This window comes from Hylobates moloch, unplaced genomic scaffold, assembly GCF_009828535.3.
Source record: "Hylobates moloch isolate HMO894 unplaced genomic scaffold, HMol_V3 SCAFFOLD_17, whole genome shotgun sequence".
In the NCBI taxonomy this organism is placed as follows: domain Eukaryota; kingdom Metazoa; phylum Chordata; class Mammalia; order Primates; family Hylobatidae; genus Hylobates; species Hylobates moloch.
In genome coordinates, this window is record NW_026652292.1 from 68,102,248 (window position 1) to 68,123,843 (window position 21,596).

At 45.6% G+C, this 21,596-nt stretch overlaps 2 protein-coding genes across 6 annotated transcripts in view; one reads left to right on the forward strand and one right to left on the reverse strand.

Annotated features, from left to right (window-relative positions):
• FAM184B (family with sequence similarity 184 member B) overlaps positions 1-20,422 on the forward strand; it is a 172,879-nt gene extending 152,457 nt beyond the window's left edge. For 2 of the 3 annotated variants that reach the window (XM_058430013.1, XM_058430014.1), the window contains 6 exons: positions 8,500-8,672; positions 11,265-11,411; positions 14,096-14,213; positions 15,636-15,740; positions 16,847-17,046; positions 18,242-19,962. In XM_058430013.1, the coding sequence (XP_058285996.1) occupies positions 8,500-8,672; positions 11,265-11,411; positions 14,096-14,213; positions 15,636-15,740; positions 16,847-17,046; positions 18,242-18,335 (837 nt within the window). In that variant the 3' untranslated portion in view covers positions 18,336-19,962. Of the gene's footprint in view, positions 1-8,499; positions 8,673-11,264; positions 11,412-14,095; positions 14,214-15,635; positions 15,741-16,846; positions 17,047-18,241 lie in introns of all 3 variants that reach the window. The other variant, XM_032135520.2, reaches the window with a different exon arrangement.
• The window catches only part of MED28 (mediator complex subunit 28), a 125,461-nt gene that overhangs the window by 90,351 nt on the left and 13,514 nt on the right, over positions 1-21,596 (reverse strand). Inside the window, exon 5 of one of the 3 annotated variants that reach the window (XM_058430015.1) lies at positions 8,742-9,050. The exons of 1 other annotated variant lie outside the window; for it this stretch is intronic. In XM_058430015.1, the coding sequence (XP_058285998.1) occupies positions 8,891-9,050 (160 nt within the window). In that variant the 3' untranslated portion in view covers positions 8,742-8,890. Of the gene's footprint in view, positions 1-8,741; positions 9,051-19,965; positions 21,249-21,596 lie in introns of those variants that run through there. One more of the 3 variants, XM_058430016.1, reaches the window with a different exon arrangement.

Here is a 21,596-nt window from a genome sequence, read left to right on the forward strand (position 1 = left end):
GTTTGGTTTTTTGTCCTTGAGATAGTTTACTGAGAATGATGGTTTCCATTTTCATCCATGTCCCTACAAAGGACATGAACTCATCATTTTTTATGGCTGCATAGTATTCCATGCTGTATATGTGCCACATTTTCTTAATCCAGTCTGTCATTGTTGGACATTTGGGTTGGTTCCAACTCTTTGCTATTGTGAATAGTGCCACAATAGACACACGTGTGCATGTGTCTTTATAGCAGCATGATTTATAATGCCTTTGGGTATATACCCAGTAATGGGATGGCTGGGTCAAATGGTATTTCTAGTTCTAGATCCTTGAGGAATCGCCACACTGACTGCCACAATGGTTAAACTAGTTTACAGTCCCACCAACAGTGTAAAAGTGTTCCTATTTCTCCACATCCTCTCCAGCACCTGTTGTTTCCTGACTTTTTAATGATGGCCATTCTAACTGGTGTGAGATGGTATCTCATTGTGGTTTTGATTTGCATTTCTCTGATGGCCAGTGATGATAAGGATTTTTTTCATGTGTTTTTTGGCTGCATAAATGTCTTCTTTTGAGAAGTGTCTGTTCATATCCTTTGCCCACTTTTTGATGCGGTTGTTTGTATTTTTCTTGTAAATTTGTTTGAGTTCATTGTAGATTCTGGATATTAGCCCTTTGTCAGATGAGTAGGTTGCAAAAATTTTCTCCCATTCTGTAGGTTGCCTGTTCACACTGATGGTAGTTTCTTTTGCTGTGCAGAAGCTCTTTAGTTTAATTAGATTCCATTTGTCAATTTTGGCTTTTGTTGCCATTGCTTTTGGTGTTTTAGACATGAAGTCCTTGCCCATGCCTATGTCCTGAATGGTATTGCCTAGGTTTTCTTCTAGGGTTTTTATGGTTTTAGGTCTAACATGTAAGTCTTTAATCCATCTTGAATTAATTTTGTATAAGGTGTAAGGAAGGGATCCAGTTTCAGCTTTCTACATATGGCTAGCCAGTTTTCCCAGCACCATTTATTAAATGGGGAATCCTTATCCCATTGCTTGTTTTTGTCAGGTTTGTCAAAGATCAGACAGTTGTAGATATGCAGCATCATTTCTGAGGGCTCTGTTCTGTTCCATTGATCTATGTCTCTGTTTTGGTACCAGTACCATGCTGTTTTGGTTACTATAGCCTTGTAGTATAGTTTGAAGTCAGGTAGCGTGATGCCTCCGGCTTTGTTCTTTTGGCTTAGGATTGACTTGGTGATGTGGGCTCTTTTTTGGTTCCATATGAACTTTAAAGTAGTTTTTTCCAATTCTGTGAAGAAAGTCATTGGTAGCTTGATAGGGATGGCATTGAATCTATAAATTACCTTGGGCAGTATGGCCATTTTCACGATATTGATTCTTCCAACCCATGAGCATGGAATGTTCTACCATTTGTTTGTATCCTCTTTTATTTCATTGAGCAGTGGTTTGTAGTTCTCCTTGAAGAGGTCCTTCATGTCCCTTGTAAGTTGGATTCCTAGGTATTTGATTCTCTTTGAAGCAATTGTGAATGGGAGTTCACTCATGATTTGGCCCTCCGTTTGTCTGTTACTGGTGTACAGGAATGCTTGTGATTTTTGTACATTGATTTTGTATCCTGAGACTTTGCTGAAGTTGCTTATCAGCTTAAGGAGATTTTGGGCTGAGACAATGGGGTTTTCTAGATATACAATCATGTCATCTGCAAACAGGGACAATTTGACTTCCTCTTTTCCTAATTGAGTACCCTTTATTTCCTTCTCCTGCCTGATTGCCCTGGCCAGAACTTCCAACACTGTGTTGGATAGGAGTGGTGAGAGAGGGCATCCCTGTCTTGTGCCAGTTTTCAAAGGGAATGCTTCCAGTTTTTGCCCATTCAGTAGGATATTGGCTGTGGGTTTGTCATAGATAGCTCTTATTATTTTGAGATATGTCCCATCAATACCTAATTTATTGAGAGTTTTTAGCATGAAGGGTTGTTGAATTTTGTCAAAGGCCTTTTCTGCATCTATTGAGATAATCATGTGGTTTTTGTCTTTGGTTCTTTTTATATGCTGGATTACATTTATTGATTTGCATATGTTGAACCAGCCTTGCATCCCAGGGATGAAGCCCACTTGATCATGGTGGATAAGCTTTTTGATGTGCTGCTGGATTCGGTTTGCCAGTATTTTATTGAGGATTTTTGCATCAATGTTCATCAAGGATATTGGTCTGAAATTCTCTTTTTTGGTTGTGTCTCTGCCAGGCTTTGGTATCAGGATGATGCTGGCCTCATAAAATGTGTTAGGGAGGAATTCCCTTTTTTTCTATTGATTGGAATAGTTTCAGAAGGAATGGTACCAGTTCCTCCTTGTACCTCTGATAGAATTCAGCTGTGAATCCATCAGGTCCTGGACTCTTTTTGATTGGTAAGCTATTGATTATTGCCACAATTTCAGAGCCTGTTATTGGTCTATTCAGAGATTCAATTTCTTCCTGGTTTAGTCTTGGGAGGGTGTATTTATCGAGAAATTTATCCATTTCTTCTAGATTTTCTAGTTTATTTGCATAGAGGTGTTTGTAGTATTCTCTGATGGTAGATTGTATTTCTGTGGGATTGGTGGTGATATCCCCTTTATCATTTTTTATTGCATCTATTTGATTCTTCTCTCTTTTCTTCTTTATTAGTCTTGCTAGTGGTCTGTCAATTTTGTTGATCTTTTCAAAAAACCAGCTCCTGGATTCATTAATTTTTTGAAGGGTTTTTTGTGTCTCTGTTTCCTTCAGTTCTGCTCTGATTTTAGTTATTTCTTGCCTTCTGCTAGCTTTTGAATGTGTTTGCTCTTGCTTTTCTAGTTCTTTTAATTGTGATGTTAGGGTGTCAATTTTGGATCTTTCCTGCTTTCTCTTGTGGGCATTTAGTGCTATAAATTTCCCTCTACACACTGCTTTGAATGTGTCCCAGAGATTCTGGTATGTTGTGTCTTTGTTCTCATTGGTTTCAAAGAACATCTTTATTTCTGCCTTCATTTTGTTATGTACCCAATAGTCATTCAGGAGCAGGTTGTTCAGTTTCCATGTAGTTGAGTGGTTTTGAGTGAGTTTCTTAATCCTGAGTTCTAGTTTGATTGCACTGTGATCTGAGAGACAGTTTGTTACAATTTCTGTTCTTTTACATTTGCTGAGGAGAGCTTTACTTCCAACTATGTGGTCAATTTTGGAATAGGTGTGGTGTGATGCTGAAAAAAATGTATATTCTGTTGATTTGGGGTGGAGAGTTCTGTAGATGTCTATTAGGTCCGCTTGGTGCACAGCTGAGTTCAATTCCTGGGTATCCTTGTTAACTTTCTGTCTGGTTGATCTGTCTAATGTTGACAATGGAGTTGTGAAAATCTCCCATTATTATTGTGTGGGAGTCTAAATCTCTTTGTAGGTCACTCAGGACTTGATTTATGAATCTGGGTGCTCCTGTATTGGGTGCATATATATTTAGGATAGTTAGCTCTTCTTGTTGAATTGATCCCTTTACCATTATATAATGGCCTTCTTTGTCTCTTTTGATCTTTGTTGGTTTAAAGTCTATTTTATCAGAGACTAGGATTGCAACCCCTGCCTTTTTTTGTTTTCCATTGGCTTGGTAGATATTCCTCCATCCCCTTATTTTGAGTCTATGGGTGTCTCTGCACATGAGATGGGTTTCCTGAACACAGCACACTGATGTGTCTAGACTCCTTATCCAATTTGCCAGTTTGTGTCTTTTAATTGGAGCATTTAGCCCATTTACATTTAAAGTTAATATTGTTATATGTGAATTTGATCCTGTCATTGTGATGTTAGCTGGTTATTTTGCTCATTAGTTGATGCAGTTTCTTCCTAGCCTCGATGGTCTTTACACTTTGGCATGTTTTTGCAGTGGCTGGTACTGGTTGTTCCTTTCCATGTTTAGTGCTTCCTTCAGGAGCTCTTTTAGGGCAGGCCTGGTGGTGACAAAATCTCTCAGCGGTTGCTTGTCTGTAAAGTATTTTATTTCTCCTTCACTTATGAAGCTTAGTTTGGCTGGATATGAAATTCTGGGTTGAAAATTCTTTTCTTTAAGCATGTTGAATATTGGCCCCCACTCTCTTCTGGCTTGTAGAGTTGCTGCCGAGAGATCAGCTGTTAGTCTGATGGCCATCCCTTTGTGGGTAACCCGACCTTTCTCTCTGGCCACCCTTAACATTTTTTCCTTCATTTCAACTTTGGTGAAGCTGACAATTATGTGTCTTGGGGTTGCTCTTCTCGAGGATTATCTTTGTGGTGTTCTCTGTATTTCCTGAATCTGAATGTTGGCCTGCCTTGCTAGATTGGGGAAGTTCTCCTGGATAATATCTTGCAGAGTGTTTTCCAACTTGGTTCCATTCTCCCTGTCACTTTCAGGTACACCAATAAGACATAGGTTTGGTCTTTTCACATAGTCCCATATTTCTTGGAGGCTTTGTTCATTGCTTTTTATTCTTTTTTCTCTAAACTTCCCTTCTCGCTTCATTTCATTCATTTCATCTTCCATCACTGATACCCTTTCTTCCAGTTGATCGCATCGGCTACTGAGGCTTCTGTATTCTTCATGTAGTTCTCGAAACTTGACTTTCAGCTCCACCAGCTCCTTTAAGCACTTCTCTGCATTGGTCATTTTAGTTATACATTGGTCTAATTTTTTTTCAAAGTTTTTAACTTCTTTGCCATTGGTTTGAATTTCCTCCTGTAGCTCGGAGTAGTTTGATCGTCTGAAGCCTTCTTCTCTCAACTTGTCAAAGTCATTCTCTGTCCAGCTTTGTTCCATTGCTGGTGAGGAACTGCATTCCTTTGGAGGAGGAGAGGCACTCTGCTTTTTAGAGTTTCCAGTTTTTCTGCTCATTTTCTCCCCATCTTTGTAGTTTTTTCTACCTTTGGTCTTTGATGATGGTGATGTACAGATGGGTTTTTGGTGTGGGTGTCCTTTCTGTTTGTTAGTTTTCCTTCTAACAGACAGGACCCTCAGCTGCAGGTCTGTTGGAGTTTGCTAGATGCCCACTCCAGACCCTGTTTGCCTGGGTGTCAGCAGCGGTGGCTGCCAAACAGCGGATTTTTGTGAACTGCAAATTCATCTGCCTGATCATTCCTCTGGAAGTTTTGTCTCAGAGGAGTACCCGGCCAAGTGAGGTGTCAGTCTGTCCCTACTGGGGGGTGCCTCCCAGTTAGGCTGCTCGGGGGTCAGGGACCTGCTTTAGGAGGCAGTCTGCCCGTTCTCAGATCTCCACCTGCATGCTGGGAGAACCTCTACTGTCTTCAAAGCTGTCAGACAGGGACATTTAAGTCTGCAGAGGTTACTGGTGACTTTTTGTCTGTCTGCCCTGCCCCCAGAGGTGGAGCCTACAGAGGCAGGCAGGCCTCCTTGAGCTGTGGTGGGCTCCACCCAGTTCGAGCTTCCTGGCTGCTTTGTTTACCTAAGTAAGCCTGGGCAATGGTGGGCACCCCTCCCCCAGCCTTGCTGCCACCTTGCAGTTTGATCTCAGACTGCTGTGCTAGCAATCAGCAAGACTCCGTGGGTGGAGGACCCTCCGAGCCAGGTGTGGGACACAATGTCTTGGTGTGCCATTTTCCAAGCCCATTGGCAAAGCGCAGTATTAGGGTGAGAGTGACCCGACTTTCCAGGTGCCGTCTGTCACCCCTTTCTTTGACCAGGAAAGGGAACTCCCTGACCCCTTGCGCTTCCCAAGTGAGACAATGCCTCGTCCTGCTTCAGCTCGGCTCGCGCACGGTGCGCTAAGCCGACTGTCCTGCACCCACTGTTTGGCACTCCCTAGTGAGATGAACCTGGTGTCTCAGATGGAAATGCAGAAATCACCCGTCTTCTGAGTCGCTCATGCTGGGAGCTGTAGACCAGAGCTGTTCCTATTCGGCCATCTTGGCTCCACCCCCCCCATAAACTCCTATTGAGAGTTTTTAGCATGAAGGGCTGTTGAATTTTGTCAAAGGCCTTTTCTGCATCTATTGAGATAATCACTTGGTTTTTGTCATTGGTTCTGTTTATATGATGGATTATGTTTATTGATTTGCGTATGTTGAACCAGCCTTGCATCCCAGGGATGAAGCCCACTTGATCATGGTGGATAAGCTTTTTGATGTGCTGCTATATTTGGTTTGCCAGTATTTTATTGAGGATTTTTACATCGATGTTCATCAGGGATATTGGTCTAAAATTCTGTTTTTTTTGTTGTGTCTCTGCCAGGCTTTGGTATTAGGATGACCAGCATCACTTTTCATAAAACCTGTGGTGGTTCCCACTGGAGAAAGCTCCAAATGCTTCAACTTGGCATTGAAAAGCTTCCACCACTGACTATGACCTGTATGTCCTGCCATATTCCCTGCGGCTCATAAACCCAGCATCTGCACCCTCCCTTTGGCCTTTGCCTGTGCCACTCCTCCTGCCTGAGATGCTGCCCAGCATATCTCATGCTGGGGGCCTTCCCTGGCACACGGTGGCCCCCTCTGGCTCTGAGATCCTGGAGCACTTGCTGTCAAGACAGCTTAGCTGGCTCTCTGATCTACCCCCCGGTCCTGTTGGGGACATGCCATTTCATAGATGTCCTCGTTGCCTACACTGGATCAGGAATCTTTTGAGGATAACCCTTCTGTTCTGCCTCATCGCCTCCCCACCCCCACTCCCAGCCCTCAGCAGGGTCTCCACCAGTGCCTGTGGGTGGTGAGGATTCGTTGGTGGCCAGTCCTGCTGAAGGTCTGGAGGACATGGGAATCATGTGTGCCAGATTTAGCTGTTGCTGAGCATAGGAAGGCAATTTCTGTGTTTATGTGAAAAATATTAACAAATGATGAATCACAGGTTAGCCCAGTGGTTAGGTCTAGCAGAGAGAAGACAGAACGTGTTCCATTGTTTAGATGAGTGGGAGCCACTGGTACCAATGGGAGGGGATGGGAAACGTGGGATGGAGACAGCTGGGGACTGGGCCATGGAAGGAGTCAGTGTTCACCTGAGGGCTCTGGATAGAAGCCAAGGAGCACTGAGTATATGAGCCGATACCTGGCCACCCATGCACCAGCCCTCACCTTTGCCCCATAGGAGGGAAGCCCTGAACCCTCTAGAAGGAGTGTGGTCTCAGGTGATACCCCACACAGAGAGCAGATGCAGGGGTGTCAGCAAAGAGGAACAGCCCAGGCAGCAGGAGTCAAAAAAGAAAGGGGAGGGGACACAATGCCAGGCTGCAGGCCCAAGCTGGCCACTGCTGAGCTAAGTGGAGTCTGTCCTACTGGGATCTAATTCTCATCTCTCTCCCACCCAGAGACCCAAGAAGGGAATGCATTTTTCCATCTGTTTCTGTCCTCCATTGGTCAAGAATTGTCCCCACAGAGCAGTAACCCCCCTGCTCTTGCTCTTCCAGGCTATGCATGTGAGAGTGCCAAGTGGGTGCCCACAGGCATCCCACACCATGCCAACCCCAGGGCAGGAAGGCAGAGACATGGGGCCTGGGCCACAGATTCTCGCCATGCACAGCTGTGCAATTACTGTGTGCAGTGAACTGATACATGCACAAGTGGTCAGGCATTTTAGAGTGAATTTGAAAACTGGAACATTCACTAATCACAGATTAAATCTGACTCCATTTGCTGTTGGACAGCAATCTTTGTGTTTCTACCTGAACTATTGACATTCTAGCAAAATTTTGTTTAGCAAGCATTCACGTGGCACCTATGGAATACACCAGGCTAGGTGCTACAGGGTTGGAAAGATGAAGAGAGGAATAGTTCCCAATCTAGCCAAGGAAACCAGCATGGACACATACTCTCTTCAGTGTCACCCCTTACAGAGCCAGAGTTAGCAAGATTTGGTGGTATTAGAGAAAGCTTATCAGTTCCCCCTGAGAGGTAGGGAAGACTTCACTGAGGCAGTGTCACTTCACTGAACACTTAACTTCACGGAGGGAAGACTTCACTGAGGCAGGCATGGAGGGCACCCTGCCAGGTGGAGTGTGGAGTGTGGTTGGTGTTCATTTGGATGCAAGCCCCATTCTTGGCTCAGCAGTTTTATTAAACTCTTAAGGGCCAGATTTGGCCAACTCCCAAAGCAGGAATTTTTTTTTTTTAATTTTTTTAATTATACTTTAGGTTTTAGGGTACCTGTGCACAATGTGCAGGTTTGTTACATATGTATCCATGTGCCAGGTTGATTTCCTGCACCCATTAACTCGTCATTTAGCATTAGGTATATCTCCTAATGCTATCCCTCCCCCCTCCCCCAACCCCACAACAGTCCCCGGAGTGTGATGTTCCCCTTCCTGTGTCCATGAGTTCTCATTGCTCAATTCCCACCTGCGGTGTTTGGTTTTAAGAGACTAGATGGGAGTCCCTGCAGGGGACCCAGGAGCCTGCCTCAGGCTCCAGCCTGGGCGGGGCGCCAGTGGGTCTTCATCTCGCCGCAGCACATCTCTGGCCCATTCTACCTTGTCCGCCTCTGCGCCTCCTGAAAACACCTCTCCTGGTTGCCTTCCTCAGGAGCGGGGCGGCCCGGGCCAGGCCGGCTCCCCACCGGGCGCTGCTGGGCAGGGTTCCGGCGAGGGATGCAGGCTCTGGGAGGAGAACGCGCAGCTCCAGGACGCGGTGCGGCGGCTGCGCGCGGAGGTGGAGCAGCATCAGCAGGAGGCGCAGCAGCTCCGCGACCAGCGCAGGTGGGTGACCCGGTGCCCCCACCCCCACCCCGGCCCTCCACCCCGCCCCCCCAGCTTCCTTCCCTCCCCCTACTGTGGCTTGCTGAGCCTGAGACCTGAAATGGGTCCCTCCCTCGGCATACTGCCCCACAAGACACTAGACACTTAATGCGCCAGCATTTCACAGATGTTACTCCTCTGACCCATGAAAAGCCCCAGAGCTCCAGAAATTCTGTATCTCAAAACCGCAGAGGAAGTGCCTTGAAATAAAAGAGGGAGTCTGGCTGGGCGCGGTGGCTCACGCCTGTTAATCCCAGCACTTTGGTTGGCAGAGGCGGGCAGATCACGAGGTCAGGAATTCGAGACCAGCCTGGACAACATGGTGAAACCCTGTCTCCACTAAAAATACAAAAAAAAAAAAAAAAATAGCCGGGCGTGGTGGTGTGTGCCTGTAATCCCAGTTATTTGGGAGGCTGAGACAGGAAAATCGCGTGAACTCGGGAGGAGGAGGTTGCAGTGAGCCGAGATCGCGCCATTGCACTCCAGCCTGGGTGACAATGCACGACTCCGTCTCAAAAAAAAAAAAAAAAAAGAAGAGGGAGTCCTGTTTGTTTCCCTGCAAATCAGGGCATTTATGAGACTGACAATTGGACCAAAAGTGTCATCAAATATCAAATCCAACCTTACGGAGACGGTGTGGTGGAATAGTTCAGACCATGCTGTGTCTTCTTAACTAGCTGTGCTCTCTTAATTAGCTGTGTGAGGTTGGGTGAGTCAGCTGACCTCTCCCAGACTGAGTCCTCTGTAAAATGGGGATAAGACTCCAGCCTCGGCTGGCGTGGTAGCTCACGCCTGTAATATCAGTACTTTGGGAGGCCGAGGCAGGCAGATCACCTGAGGTCAGGAGTTCAAGACCAGCCTGGGCAACATAGTGAAACCCCGTCTCTACTAAAAATACAAAAATTAGCCAAGCGTGGTGATGTGTGCCTGTAGTCCTGGCTACTCGGGAGGTTGGGGAGGGGGGATTGCTTGAGCCTGGGAGGTGGAGGTTGCAGTGAGTTGAGATCGGGCCACTGCACTTCAGCCGGGGGCGGCAGAGCCACAATCTGTCTCAAAAAACAAAACAAAACAAAAAACCTGGCCTGTCAGGGCTGTTTTAGAGTGCAGTGGAATGTGTGCAGGAGGCTTGGCATGTCCCTAGCATGAATGAAACGCTTGGTTAATTGTAGAAGTGAAAAACCTATCATCAATCCTGAACTCAGAGCCTTTTTTCCTCTTGTTGGAAAGTTTTTAATACAAATTCAATTTCTTTAAAGAAACAGGATATTTCATATTATCTATTTCTTAAGTGAGCTTTAGCAGTTTGTATCTTTCAAAGAATTCGTCTACTTCATCTAAGTTTTTGAATGTCTTAATGCCAATCATAAAATTGCTCATAATTTTCTTTTTGTCATTTTAATGTCTGGAGGATTTCTTTTTTCTTAATATTTGTCAACTGTGTACATTGAACCCTGTTATGTTGGCCCAAAATTGCTTTGAGCCTTGACTGTGCTTGTTCATTTAATTTTTTCTTTTCTTTTTTTTTGAGACAGAGTCTCACTCTTTTGCCCAGGCTGCAGTGCAGTGGTGCGATCTTGGCTCACTGCAACCTCCACCTCCTGGGTTCAAGTGATTCTTCTGCCTCAGCCTCCTAAGTAGCTGGGATTACAGGCGGGCACCACCACGCCCAGCTAATTTTTTTTTTGTATTTTTAGTAGAGACGGGGTTTCACCATGTTGGTCAGGCTGGTCTCGAACTCCTGTCCTCGTGATCCTCCTGCCTTGGCCTCCCAAAGTGCTGGGATTACAGGCGTGAGCCACCGCACCCAGCCCAATTTAATTTTCATAGCCACTTCTTTTGATAAAGGTGAGGGATAAAGATTCAGGGAGTGGCCAGGCGTGGTGGCTCATGCCTGTAATCCCAGCACTCTGGGAAGCTGAGGCACGTGGATCACCCGAGGTCAGGAGTTCGAGACTAGCCTAGCCAACATGGTGAAACTCCCGTCTTTACTAAAAATACAAAAAATTGGCTGGGCCTGGTGGTGGGCGCCTGTAATCCCGGCCACTTGGGAGGCTGAGGCAGGAGAACTGCTTGAACCCGGGAGGCGAAGGTTGCAGCGAGCTGAGATCGCGCCATTGCACTCCACCCTGAGCAACAAGTGCAAGACTCTTGTCTCAGGGAAGACCTGGTCTCCCAGGTCTGAGTCCCAGCGTTCAGGCCATACTGATAGAGAATCTCAGCCTCCTGCCTCCCCGCCTGCCCCAAGTGAAGAGTGTGTTTTCTGGGGCTCCCCTGCAGGGCTGCTCTCCATCGCTTCCACCTGAAGTCTGTCCCCATGCTCAGGTTTCTCCTTCTGAGATGGGAGGGTGCTGAAAAGGGGTCCCATAGTGGGGGTTTGTCCTGGACCCCACAACTCAGAGACTTCAGCTCTTCTTCCCACAGGTGTTCTCAGATCACAATTTCTCCCCACCCAGATCTCCCAAACTGGGCAGCAACGAGGGAAATAAACCCCAGAGCCCAAGGGGTGCTGTCCTCGGAGCTGGGCAAGCCTGGCTGTGCTTTCATCCACCACAGGTTGCTGGAGGAGACTCAGCAAACCCAGCGGGCCAGGGAGGTGGAGACACTCCGCCAGGAACACCGGAAGGAGATGCAGGCCATGGTGGCAGATTTCAGTAGTGCCCAGGCCCAGCTCCAGGCCCGGCTGGCTGCCCTGGAAGCCGAGTAAGTGAGGCCTCGGGCCCCAGGGAGGGTCTTGCAAATGTACCATTCAGTAGGGTGGCCAACTCACCCCAGTGACCCTGGGATTTCCTGGTTTTCAAATTGAAAGTCCTGAGTTCTGGCCAGGCACGGTGGCTCACGCCTGGAATCCCAGCACTTTGGGAGGCTGAGGCAGGTGGATCACTTGAGCTCAGGAGTTGGAGACCAGCCTGGCCAACATGGCGAAACCCCCTCTCTACTGAAAATACAAACTTAGCCAGATGTGGTGGCACATGCCTGTAATCCCAGCTACCCTGGAGGCTGAGGCAGGAGGATCACTTGAGCCCAGGAGGCAGAGCTTTCAGTGAACGGAGATCAGGCCCCTGCACTCCAGCTTCAGCAACCGGGCAAGTTCAGGACAGGAGCGAGGGTGTGGTGGGGGGAACTAGCCAGGGGCTCATCAGTCTCCCTTCATTTTATGAGGCTATGTTCCCCTTTTCTGCAGGGCAGTGGGAATCTGTGAGGATGAGCATTGGTTTAACCTTCACACTTGGAAGAAATCAGAAGGATGAGGGCTGCTCAATTAGAATTGCTATTCCCACTGGTCCCTCATGCATACATATTGCATTTATTCATTCAACAAATATTTGTTAAGGACTCATTGTATGCCCAGCACTGCTTTAGGCTCTGGAGTTATAGCAGGGAACAAAACAAAGACTGCTCTCACAGGCTCACAAATTCTGCTGAGAATTCGGATAAGAAATAAGCAAACAGGCTGTGCTTGGTGGCTCATGCCTGTAATCCTAGCACTTTGCATGGCTGAGGCTTGAGCCCAGGAGTTCGAGACCAGCCTGGGCAACATCGTGAAACTCCGTCTCTACAAAGAATACAAGAAAAAAAAAATTGCTGGGCATGGTGGTGTGTGCCTATAGTTCCAGCTACTTGGGAGGCTGAGGTGGGAGGATCGTCTGAGCTCAGGAAGTTGAGGTTGCTGTGATCTGTGATTGCACCCCTGCACTCCAGCCTGGGCTATAAAGAGAGAGAACCTGTCTCAAAACAAAACCAAACAAAATAGACTGTCTCAAAAACAAAAGGGAAAAAAAAAAAAGCAGTTAACATCATACCAGGCAGTGAAAGTGCTGGAAGACAGGACTGGGAGTGGCAAGGGTGGGCAAAAGAAGGCCTCTGTGAGGAGGTGATGTTTAAGTACAAGGAGGTGAGGGCACTCCTGAGGCATCTGGAGGAAGAGCATTTGAAGCAGATGGAACAGCAGGTGCAAGGGCCCTCGGCCTGCTTCATGCTCCTGGAAACAGCCCAAAGGCTTGTGTGGCTGAACAGAGTGAGAGGGAGGGTGAGTGGGAGGAGAGGGGCTGGGTGAAGGGACCCCTGCCCTGATGGGAAGGAGTTTGGATGTGTTCAGAGTGCCCTGGGAAGCTATCACAGGGCATTGGGCAGGAGTGACATGGCCTGACTTGCCTTTTGACAGGGTCACTACTGACTGACTGCTGAGAAGAAACAGGGGGAGGGGGTGACTAGCAAGACCATTTAGGATGTGATGGCAGCAAGCCAGGTCCAAACAGGTGAAGCCACTTGTCCAAGGTCAGGCAGCATTAATTCAGTTTAAATGTCACTTGTCTGACCTTTAGCCTGAGCTCTTAAAAACTTCTCCACTGTCTCCAATACAAAGCAAATCATCCAAAAGCCAGCAGGAAAGGTTTTACCAGCTACAGTTTAAGGGGCACTTACTATATGCCAGGCTCCCATTATCACATTGAATTCTCACAACCACCCAGTTTCATGCCCATTTTAAAGGAGAGGGAACTGAGGCCCATACACAGGTGAAATGATGCCCAAGGTCACATATCTAGAAAAAAGAAGAGCCAGTATTAGAGCCGGGTCATGCCACCCAAAGCCCTGGGCTCTTATCAACTCCAGTCAGTAGATTATCTGCATCCCCAGCCCTCCTCTCCTCACCATCCAGTTACTCTTCTGTGGCTTCACGCTGAAAAAGCAGTGGAGGCCGGGCGCGGTGGCTCACGCCTGTAATCCCAGCACTTTGGGAGGCCCAGGAGGGCGGATCACGAGGTCAGGAATTCCAGACAAGCCTGGCCAACATAGTGAAACCCCGTCTCTTCTAAAAATACAAAAATTTCCCTGGCACGGTGGCGCGCGCCTGTAGTCCCAGCTGCTCAGGAGGCTGTGAGACACAAGAATCGCTTGAACCAGGGAGGCAGAGGTTGCAGAGAGCCGAGATCAGATCGCGCCATTGCACTGCAGCCTGGGCGACAGAGGGAGACTGTCTCCAAAAAAAAAAAAAAAAAAAAAAGCCATGGGTACTGGCCACTGGCCGCGCTCTGTGTCCGCCAGCAGATGCCGCCAGAGCATTGAGAGAACCTACGGGGCATTTTCCTGCCCTGGGCTGTTCTCCCAGCAGCATCCCTGGCTCTTGAAGGCCCGCTGAGTGCAGCATCTATGTGCACACACGGGCCTTTGCTTCCTGGCCCTGCAGCCTCAGGGGACCTGACAGAGCTGGGATCCTGGGTTCTGCAAGCCATCTCCCCGGGGAGCCCTGGGCAAGCCTCTGCTGCTATCTGGGCCTCCCTGGCCGGGCTGAACACAGGATGGCATTCCCATCGTGTGCACTTGTTCTCCCTCCTTGTTGAGTAATTGCTGTAAGGGGGACTTGACTGCATGCCTGCTTGGGACAGACTGAAAGATTCCGGAGAGAAGCCAGGGAAGGGAGCGTCCAGGCCCGAGGACCTTCAGCTCATAGGCCGCCTGCAGACCCGCCTGAAGGAGAGAGAGGACATCATCAAGCAGCTCACGGTGAGGCGGTCAGGAAGCGCCTCGCCCACGCACCTGGCCGGGCACTGCGGGCTCCCCTGGGAGGGGCGTTCACTTGCACCCAGCATTTCTCTAGGTGCCCTAACGTCTTATAAAGAATCCATTCTTGCTGGGCGCGGCAGCTCAAGCCTGTAATCCCAGCACTTTGGGAGGTGGAGGCGGGTGGATCACTTGAGGTCAGGAGTTCGGGACCAGCCTGGCCAACATGTTGAAACCCCGTCTCTACTAAAAATACAAAAATTAGCTGGGTGTGGTTGTGGGCACTTGTAATTCCAGCTTCTAGGAAGGCTGAGGCAGGAGAATCACTTGAACCCGAGAGACAGAGGTTGCAGTGAGCCAACACAGCACCACTGCACTCCAGTCTGGCCAACAGAGCAAGACTGTCTCAAAGAAAAAAAAAATCATTTCTATTATTAAAGAAGACAAACTCAGTAAAAAATTAATACAGGAAAATAGAAGGCAAAAAAAAATCACTTTACTCCCAAGTCCAACAGCATTTGCCCCATGTTAATACTGGTTTTTTAACTTAGGGAATTTGAGAAAATCTAGAATGGCTTAGGTTTGAATTGTAGTAGAATCAGTTAAGTGTTTTTATTGTTGATCTTCTTTTTGTAAAAATGACCACCTGTTTTCTACTTAGCAAAGCCACTCCCTAGGCCCCTTGAAAAGAACCCAGCTCCCTCTGATTCAGTATCCAGCCAAGGCCTGCTGGTCGTTTCTGCTCCTGCCCACCTGCCTCACTTCTGTATCTCCCTGTGCTTTGAAAATTAGGTGACGTTGATAAGGAATTATTGTTCATTTGCTACGTGTGAACAAAGGTATCATGGGGGTTTTTTTTTTTTTAAAGTAATCCTTATTTCTTAGAAATACATATTGATGTTTTTACAGAGAAAAATTATGTAATAACTGGAATTTAGTAATACAGCAGGAGAGAAAAAAGTGGAAAATGATACACACAAACAAGATTAGCCATATAGTAGTTATAGGTAAAGTGGGGATGGATTTCATTACCCTCCCTACGTTTGTATATGTTAGACAACACAAATGTCAAACAAAATACAGAGGAAGAAAGAACGCAAAATCCTCTGCATACCTGGGGGTTTTCTTTCTTTGCCTTAATTACTAACTTTCTGCAGTAGGTTACCCTCACATGCTAAGAACAGTTGAATTTCCAATTTCCGAAGGCATCAGCTTGCCCTTTTCTTTAAAAGAGGGGCTGGGGACATAAAAAGAGCAAAGGTGCTTCCTCAAAAGCTTCAGTGCCTGGTAGCTTGATTCCCACTGACTTCCCCTTCCTCCCCTGGACTTTCCTTCTCTATTCTGCCCTCACAGCCATCTTCCTTCAAGTCAAACCCAATGCTGTGTGGTTAGCCTCATTTAGACTCAGTTGTATTGGTTTTCTAGGAAGAGAGAAGATTTCACTACGCAGCATTCCCCAGTGCCATGTCCCACCGGAATCGGTCTTTCTCTTTCAATCCTCACCCGGGATATTTGACCCCTTCCATGAAGGTAAATTGGTTCTACTGGTTTTAATGCATTACACAATTCCATTGGTTTCGTTTTTCGTAAAGGTAACCACAGGTTATTTACGGGCTGGTACACTCAGAAAAATATTCACTAAAAAAAACCCACGTGTTTATATCTGGCTGGGTGGATTATGTGTGATTTTTATTTTTTATGCGATTTTGTATTTTCCAAATTTTCTAGAATAAATGTGTGTCAGTATTAAGAATAGCTCTATCTAGGTGATGGGAAGGAAAAGAAGAGTAAGAATCTTCCACTTCTTAACTATTTCTGTATATATTTTTGCACTTTTTCACAATGAGCATATTCACATCCAATTATCTTATCTACTATCACAAAATCCTAAAGGCTCTTAAAAAATAGTATTTTTGGCTGGGTGCAATGGCTCACACCTGTAATCCCAGCACTTTGGGAGGCTGAGATGGGTGGATCACTTGAGGTCAGGATTTCAAGACCAGCCTGGCCAACATGGTGAAACCCTATTAAAAATACAAAAATTAGCTGGGCATGGTGGCAGATGCCTGTAATCCCAGCTACTCAGGAGGCCAAGGTAGGAGAATCGCTTGAACCCAGGAGGCGGAGGTTGCAGTGAGCTGAGATCACACCACTGCACTCCAGCTTGGGCAACAGAGCAAGACTACATCTTAAAAACAAAAATAGTATTTTTAAAAATAGTTCACAGGACAATACACTTGTGACTTAACTAATGTGATCTCGTGTAGTTTTTATGTATCCCTCAGTGTGACAAAATGTAAGTTTCACTCCAGAAATGTGAATGCATTTGAGGCTAGGGTGGGCCCATCCCCTGCTGGGGGTGTTCTATGACCTTCTAAAATCTTAAAACAAAATTGAGCTGCAAAACACATCCGTCTCCAGAAGTTTTGGTTAAGAGGCTGTGAACATACATATTTATTTATAATACAAAATGAAGATTGGAGGGAAAAGTGCTTTAAAAAATAGCATGTAAGTGTATAAATGAAATTGTTGCTTCTTCTCTGATACAATTTTGATTGGGTGAGCATTATTTGCTTTTACAATAATGCTTTGTTTTTTGCATTGCATTGCACTAACCTGTCCATTAATACAAACAGAAAAAGAAGGTGGAGGACGTGCCCAGCCGCGTGGTCAGCGTGCCGAACCTCGCCTCCTATGCAAAGAACTTTCTGAGTGGCGATCTGAGTTCCAGGATTAATGCCCCTCCAATAACTAAATCACCCAGCTTGGACCCAAGCCCCAGCTGTGGCCGGACCTACAAACCCAACCAGTCTATAGATGCAAAAACAGCCACAAGGTTTGGGGGACGTTGGGGACAGAGGCGCTTATTCTATTTCCCCGTAGATAAGAGGGGAAGTAGGATTCTTTCTGGCACCTGCTAAGTACCTGGCATTTGGGCGATATAAAGAGTAGCAAAACAAGCCCTGCCTTGGAAAAATGGTAATTTAGCCAAAAGGGAAGACTGTGTAAGAGAAGGGAATTATGTCATTCTTTGGAAGGGGTACTATTCCTGGTACCAAATTCCAGAAGGCCTTTTTTCATGGATGATTAGACAAGGGACACTGAATCACTTACCTGAAAACTTCAGCATGGGTTATACAAAAGGTGGACTCCATCTGGCCTGGAGGTCTGAATTCAAATTACAGTCTTCCTCATTCTTAGCTGTGTGGCCTTGGACAGGTCACTTGACCTCTCCAGGTCTCCATATACCTTGCCTCTAAAATTAAGATAATACAGCACCTAGCTCATCAGACTGACGTGAGACTAAAGGAATTAATCCAAAGGATGTGCTTAGCACAGGACTTGGCACAAAAATCTTCAATATAGTTTCAGTATTATTACTGACATTATTCCTCAAGATTTACTGTATCACCTTGGAATTCTAAAGTCTCTTAATCAGGCCAGGCTCGGTGGCTCATGCCTGTAATCCCAGCACTTTGGGAGGTGGAGGTGGGTGGATAACCTAAGGTCAGGAGTTCGAGACCAGCCTGGACAACATGGTGAAACCCATCTCTACAAAAAATACAAAAATTAGCTGGGTGTGGTGGTGTGCGCTTGTAATTCTAGCTCCCCGGAAGGCTGAGGCACAATGATTACTTGAACCCAGGAGGCTGGAGGTTGCAGTGAGCCGAGATCATGCCACTGCACTCCAGCCTGGATGACAGAGGGAGACTCTTTCTCAAAAAATAAAAATAAAGTCTCTTAATCTGTAGGTTTGGTTAATCCTGCATTATCAGAGCTACAACCACTAAGTCTCAAAGGAACAGTGGAGAACCAAACAGTGGTGACACTTCTGTTTTCAAAATGAGGGTTAGGTACTCCCTCCCCAGCCCCATCCTTTACAATCTGTTTCCCACTACTGTTGGCCAGTCCCATTCGGGTATTTTTGAAGAGTAAACAAGCAGTTATCTTTCCCTGACAAGATGGTGGGTATTAAGCTGTTTCTTGCATAATTTTCAAAACCATATAAAAAAACCTTTTTTTGTTTTTAGGACCCCAGATGGTGAAACGGCTCAAGCCAAAGAAGCCCAGCAGAAACAGGGCTCTCCGCACCAGGAATGGTTCACCAAGTACTTTTCTTTCTAAGCTAACCTTTGGGATACATCACAGAGGATACTTGAAAAACATTTCTTTTAAATCATCTGATTGAAGGAATGAACTAACACCAACCAACCAAATAATATGCTTGTAATATGATTTGTATATGATAGCTAAAACAAATTTTGGCATTAACACTTCATACTGTTCTGCCAGGCACAGTGGCTCATGCCTGTAATCCCAGCACTTTGGGAGGCTGAGGCAGATGGATCGCTTGAGTCCAGGAATTTGAGACTAGCCTGGGCAATATGGTGAAACCCCATCTCTACAAAATATACAAAAATTAGCCAGGCATGGTGGCATGTGCCTGTGGTCCCAGGTACTCGGGGGACTGAGGCGGGAGGATCACTTGAACCTGGGAGGCAGAGGTTGCAGTAAGCCAAGTTTGAACTCCTGCACTCCAACCAGCCTGGGTGACAGAGGGAGACCCTGTCTCCAAAATATATATATATATATTGTTCCATGGTGACAGTTCATTACAAATATCTTGACATTAAACCAGTGTTATTAAAAATCATCTATAGGAAAATGTTATTAGCATTACTAATGACCGATACCTTGTATTTCTAGTGTCCATAACATCATACTCCATTTTGTGGAATATCAGACTTTGTGATTTCCATGATCTACTTTAAAAGTGGTTGTACTTGTCCTTAGGATGCTGGTCAACTCCACTGGAAAGCTGTTTCTACGTAAAATGATGCAATTCCAAAATGCACATCTAACCTCAATAGGAAGACAAAAGTTAAACAGGAAAGCCAACTAAAAACAAACCAAACCTACCAGAAATGGATGGTAGCATGCTTGGACTGAATATTTTCACTTCCTTGGTCTAAGACAAGCAGCAGATTATAGATGGGATAACACCTACCTCTAAAAGGGCTTTGCAAGGATTAAGCAAGATAACATAAATTAACATGAACTGCAATTAAGTACCACAAGGTTTTTCTGTAAATAACCAATCCTAGCCCAGTTATAGGTCTCAGTGTAATGACCGTAGTGCCAACATGATCATTTGTGAAGGTCTCTAGACTATCTGTTCTTTGAAATCAAAGATCTTCTAGACTGGGCACATGGCTCATGCCTGTAATCCCTAAACTTTGGGAGGCTGAGATGGGAGGAGAACTTGAGGCCAGCAATTTGAGACCAGCCTGGGCAACACACAAGACCTCCATCTCTACAAAAAAATAATTAGCCCAAATAAAACCCAGCTACTTGGAAGGCTGAGGTAGGAGGATAGCATGAGCCCAAGAGTTCGAGACTAGCCTGGGCAAAATAGTGAGATCCCATCTCTATAGATTAAAAAAAAAAATCTCCTGAACCTCTGGTCTTTGGGTTTGAGCCATTTGCCTCATGGTGTGTTGCTTCTTCACTGCATGAATTCCCAGTGGATTAAAGGAACCGGAATGGCTGTTCACGGTGCTGACCTTGCTCTCAGTCCACACTGATTTGTCTTACCTTCTGACAGAGCAATGTGATTTGACAAGACTCAATACAACTTTTAGGGGGCAAAATATTTTTTCAGTCTTTGGTGCTGGCCCAGAAGGTGGCCCACAAACCAATGTTAATTCTATGCATTGTCAAATCTTTGCTCTTTGAATAAAACTTTGAACAACTGGACAATAAAAATGGTTGACTTGTATTGATTTTCCACAGAAAGGTAAAATTAGATGAAGACAGCTTGGAAATAGAAAGTTCAGTTCACATTAACCTCAATAAAAAAAAAAGCTGATTACATAAGTATTAAAGGTAAATTTACTGCCTAATCAAAACAAGTCTCCAATACATTTTTAAATGCAAACACTTGTCACCATACATTAACGCACCATATTGTTTTTCATTACCAAGTATTTTTTGTGAGTTTCCCGCTTAGAGTGTCTTAGTTCGTACAGGCTGCTCTAATAAAATATCTTACTTATACTGGATAATTTATAAACAATAGAAATATGTCACTCACAGTCCTAGAGGCTAAGTCCAAGATCAAGGCACCAGCAGATCTGGAGTCTGGGGAGGGTCCATTCCTCAGAGATGGGTGCCTGCTACGTGTCCTTACTTGGTGGAAGAGGCAAGAGCGCCTCCCTGAGCCTCTTTTGTAAGGGTACTTATCCTACTCGAGGGTGAAGCCCTCATGACTCCACTGCTTCCCAAAAGCCCCACCTCCTAATACTATTACATTGACATTAGGTTCTAACATGAATTTTGGGAGGGACATCAACATTCAGGACATAGCAGTGAACAATGTAGGACTGCTCTTTATTTTGTGCTTTCAAAAAGACTACATACAGGTGGTTCTATTTTTGTGTGTTGAAACACTTTCCCAGGCTGCACTTTGCATTTCTGTCCTTAAACTAAGCATGATTCCTGGGCAAGGAGACAATTTTACTGGTTGAGATCATACATCGGTTTTGACTCCTTTCTTGCTGCAGGTGACTGAAAAGATCTTTCAGTCTTAAATTTCTAAATTCTACCCTGCAATGATATCTTTGTTAACAAAATCTTTGCATGCTTCCATAATTTTTTCTTGAGGCCATATGCCTTGAGTATTGAAGTAAGGCATTTAAAGACACAAACTTAAGCTTTTTGTTTGATATTACCAAACTGCCATTCAGAAAGTTTCTAATAATTTACACCCTTACCAGCAGTAAATGAACCTGCTGTGCCCTAACACTATTGACAAAAAAATACAATTTGATAAAACATTCTTTCTATTTTAGTTTGCATAATGATTCCATCTCTCAAGAGCAGAGCGGTCTAGAGATGACAGTGATGGCGTAGAGGTGATGGTGGAGATGAAGAGAAATTATCCAATTCGGGATTAATTTAGGAGAGAGAAAAAAACAGTATTTGATGGTAAATCTCTTCAGGCTGTATTATGACAGGGGCGGAAGAGTTAACATGTTCCTGCAGCAAAACGGAAAGGAACACCATCTGTTCCACATGAAAGCAAACTGTTTTGTAATTGGGGTAGGTAAGAATGGATTCACCCAGTCAATGGCTGCACACCACATACCTGAGCCCTTAACTGCTCTAACATTGATGTAATATCCAACCCAACATTTGTGACTGAGGCTACTTGGTTAATTTTTCTCCAGGATCCATCTGGATTCTGCAGATGAGGCTGGCAAATTAAATGGAACTATGATAGGGACCATCTTACTGCATCTGTCAGATTTCCAAGGGCAGCACTGATCTTTACCGTCACCTCACCTCCACCCCCAGGATGCAGTATTGTGTGTTTGTTTTTGAGAC